Below are 3634 nucleotides of genomic sequence, written 5' to 3' on the forward strand. Positions count from 1 at the left end.
TTGATCAGCTATTTTTGAGAGGTCTAGTGGAAGAGGAGGTTGGTTCGTATAATTTCAGGGTTGGGTGAAGGCCTTCCGCAACAGAGGATTAGGCATTGAGAGATCGAGAGATTGAGAGACCGAGAGACTTTGAGAGAGATTGAGAGACCGAGAGACTTTGAGAGAGATTGAGGGGATCGAGAGGTTCGAGAGAGATCAAGCGAGAGATTCAGAGAGATTTAGAGAGAGTGCTGATTTTAAAGAGAGATTCAGAGAGAGTTCGAGAGGGAGAGGGATATAAAGAGCGACAGACTTTGAGAGAGATTGAGAGAGGTCGATAGCTAAATCGAGAGAAAAATTAAGAGAGGGATTAAAATTAATGATAAATTAATAATTTATGGTTAAAATGTCTATATTATCCTTATAAAAATAAGTAAAGAAATAGCAAATAGTACAACATTATTGGTATTTGGAACAATGATAAGGACAGAAAAGTACAGAAAAAGATGAGAGTGAGATCTTGAAAGTTCTTTTGTAAGATATCTTGATATGCAATAAAAAAGAAAAAAAAAAAAAAAAAAGAATACCACAATTATTAACAAAATTGAAAAAAATATAATTATCTTGGAATTTTTGCCATAGTTTTGATTTGATTTTACGTAATTAAATAAGAAGGAAAATATACAAGGTACCAAGAAAAAAATTAATAAAAAATTTGACAGAAAAAATAGTATAAAAAATAAGATATTTGAACAATAATAAAAGATATAATAGTCAAGTGAAAGATTTGCGGTATATATATATATATTATAAGTTGGACCGAAGCATTATGGTCAGACTACCGTTCCGACCTTACATGGTCGAACCATTAAGAAGTTTCTAGAACTGTCTTTATAGATTCTTGATCAAAGAGAGCTTAAGTTCAAAAGGAAGTCAAGTAGTAGATTTCGAGGAATCTAAATAAGATCCGAATTTGAGGTAAACTCGAACTAAAAGAACCTTATAAAATGACGCAAGAGAGAAGGTACAGTTAATAGAATTATCATATTCGGATTTTTATTGTTTGTTGTGTGCTTGTCTTCCTTAATCTTAATCGGAGGTGATATTCGACCTCTACAGTGACGATCAGGATTTAACAGCAATAATATCTATTTTAGTAATACTTTTGATTACTCAATCTCCTACTACAACGAGAAGAGAAGGTTAGGACAGCCAGTTTCCTATTCACTCCCGTTCTTTTTATATTTGTTCATGTTCATATAAATTTCTGCCGATTCTAAACATAAGAAGCGTAACAGTAGCGATCTTTCTTGCACTGCTTTCTTCGGTTCCTCATGACAAACGTTCCTCCATTCTCAGCTCCTGCAACTACTGCCGATCAAGTTCAACAGCTTCTATCATTGTTGACAAAGGAAGAGAGAAAGAAAGGAACTGCGGCTACTATGCTGGTTCCTCTCACTGCCGATCAAGTTCAACGAGTTCTATCGTTACTGAAAAAAGAAGAAGAAGAAGAAAAGAAAAGAAAAAAAAGAAAGACATCAGTTGGTTTCGATGATGATAATATCTTGTTTCAAATTCTCCAGAGATTAGAAGCTGATACGTTGTTCAATTTAAGGACGGTAAGCAAGCAATGGCATAATTTGATTTTGGATCCTTACTTTGTTAGTTCCCATCTCTCTTCCGCGGCGGCACCTGCACCTGCACCTGCACCGCCTGGTTTCCTGCTCCAAACCCTAGTATATGGTTCTTATAAATTGGGTTTTGTAGATCTGAGAGGAGATAAAATCGTGACGAGAGACTTGGGAATAGATCTTCCAAAACCAATAATTGCTTCCTGCAATGGTCTCGTCTTTTTTAAAGATTATCCAAAAATGGGAGATTATTCCGTCGGAAACTTTTTTAGTAGAAAAGGAAAGATTTTGGCTCTGCAGAATTACAATAATTTATCTCTAGACAAGGTTCTTGGGTTTACATATGTTAAAAAAACAGGGGAGTACAAGATCGTGTGTCTGATGTGCAGCAAGAAAGATCATAGTAGGAGTTACTGTGGGATGATATTCACGCTCGGGTCCAATACATGGACACAAGTCAAGGAGTCTGAGCCGACACAACACTCATACCACTTTTGGAAAGTGCTTGGCCATTCTGATTTTAATGTAGGGATCGCAGGCAGTCATTTAAGCAAGTTGACACCTGTTTCTGTTAACAATTTCCTGCATTCGTTAATTGAATACGAAGACTTTGTTGAAGTTTTGTTTACCATAGACACCAACAATGGAACTTTTCACAAGAATGAGCTACCCTTTCAACATGGAACATGGTCGGAACTGACAAATTTTGGAGGGGTTTTAGCTCTTCATATCATTGAATTTAACCAAATGCAAATATGGGTTTTGAAGGACTTTTACAAACAGGAGTGGATTCATCTACATTCCTTGCAAATTAAAGGTATATTTGATTTTGAAGCACCTTTCCTAATTGGTAACCTTGGAAATGGAAAAGTACTATTGTATACAGACAACAGGATGATTGTGCCGCTTTGTGACTCTTGTGATGTAGTGGATATCAGGTATTTTTGTGCATTTGATGTCCAGTCGCAGAAGGTGATAAAGACTTTTCCACTCGCCTTGGATGATCGACGTTTTTGTTTGCAGCATGTAAACAGCCTCGTTTCAATCAATTCATTGTAACTCTAAAGAAATCAAAGGAAAAGCTCAATTCTCCTTCTCTCCTCTCTTTGAAGAAGATGAGCTACCTCACAAGTAACATCAATTTCTATTTTAGGGCATTCAATTTGTAATTTTCTTGTTTTGATTAGTTCTTATAAATTATGGATACTTTAATATGTTTTATTTGATCACACTAAAAGATTGATTTTTGTTTACTCTTTCGTCGTGAAAGACTTACCATTATCATTATATGATGAACCGACGAGTTAGTTGTGAGTGATTTCTCAAACTTCTATTAATTGTTTATTAATTTGTTATCTGGATTAATTGATTATATACTTTTGGACTTTGTCTGGGTTCTTTTTTGGTGATGTTTATGAACCAACATCAGCCGTATCATCATATGAGTTGCTATCTGTTGTTCATGAATTGGATATTGAAACATTTCTTCTTGTCTTCAAATGAGAATCTTTAGTTAACACGGTTAGCTAGTCAACCAGTATGCAAACCTAAAAGAGACAGTGGTTTAAACTTGTTAAAATATATAACTGTGGCATGTAAATTTTGTTTACATATATTCTAATGAGTAGTTCATAATATGAAAACTCTCGTTCTTTTTAATTTTTTCCCGCTCAACAACTCATTGGTGCGATTTACAGTTGCAAGATCTACGATTTAACCATCGGTGCTAATAAATGCACATTATAATAAATCAAGAGCAAGAGCAATTTAATAATTAAATAAAGAGGATGTACAAGTGTACAAAATCCCATGAGGAAATAATATAATAAAAGGAAATTAATAAAAGAAACGTGTCCAAAAAGTGTAACTTAGCTGAAGAAGAAAAAAAATCAAAATTTATGTGTTATTTTGTTCTTTCTCAAGGCTGGCAACCTTTTCTTCTAATCTTTTGATGAAAGGAGTCACCCAACCATCCTTCATCAGCTTATCAAAATGGCGAACCACCTGGATTCTTTTGCTATCAA

General features: G+C 34.6%; 1 protein-coding gene across 1 annotated transcript; it reads left to right on the top strand.

The window, feature by feature from the left end:
• The first annotated feature begins 1313 nt into the window (after nt 1-1313).
• On the top strand, nt 1314-2669 carry LOC149011800 (F-box protein CPR1-like). The gene is made up of 2 exons (XM_089162771.1): nt 1314-1448; nt 1563-2669. The coding sequence occupies exons 1-2, from the start codon at nt 1314-1316 to the stop codon at nt 2667-2669; spliced, it is 1242 nt and encodes a 413-aa protein (XP_089018897.1).
• The last annotated feature ends 965 nt before the right edge of the window (nt 2670-3634 follow it).

Source organism: Hakea prostrata, chromosome 7, assembly GCF_041222555.1.
Source record: "Hakea prostrata isolate BN-2017 chromosome 7, UWA_Hpros_2, whole genome shotgun sequence".
NCBI classification, from domain to species: domain Eukaryota; kingdom Viridiplantae; phylum Streptophyta; class Magnoliopsida; order Proteales; family Proteaceae; genus Hakea; species Hakea prostrata.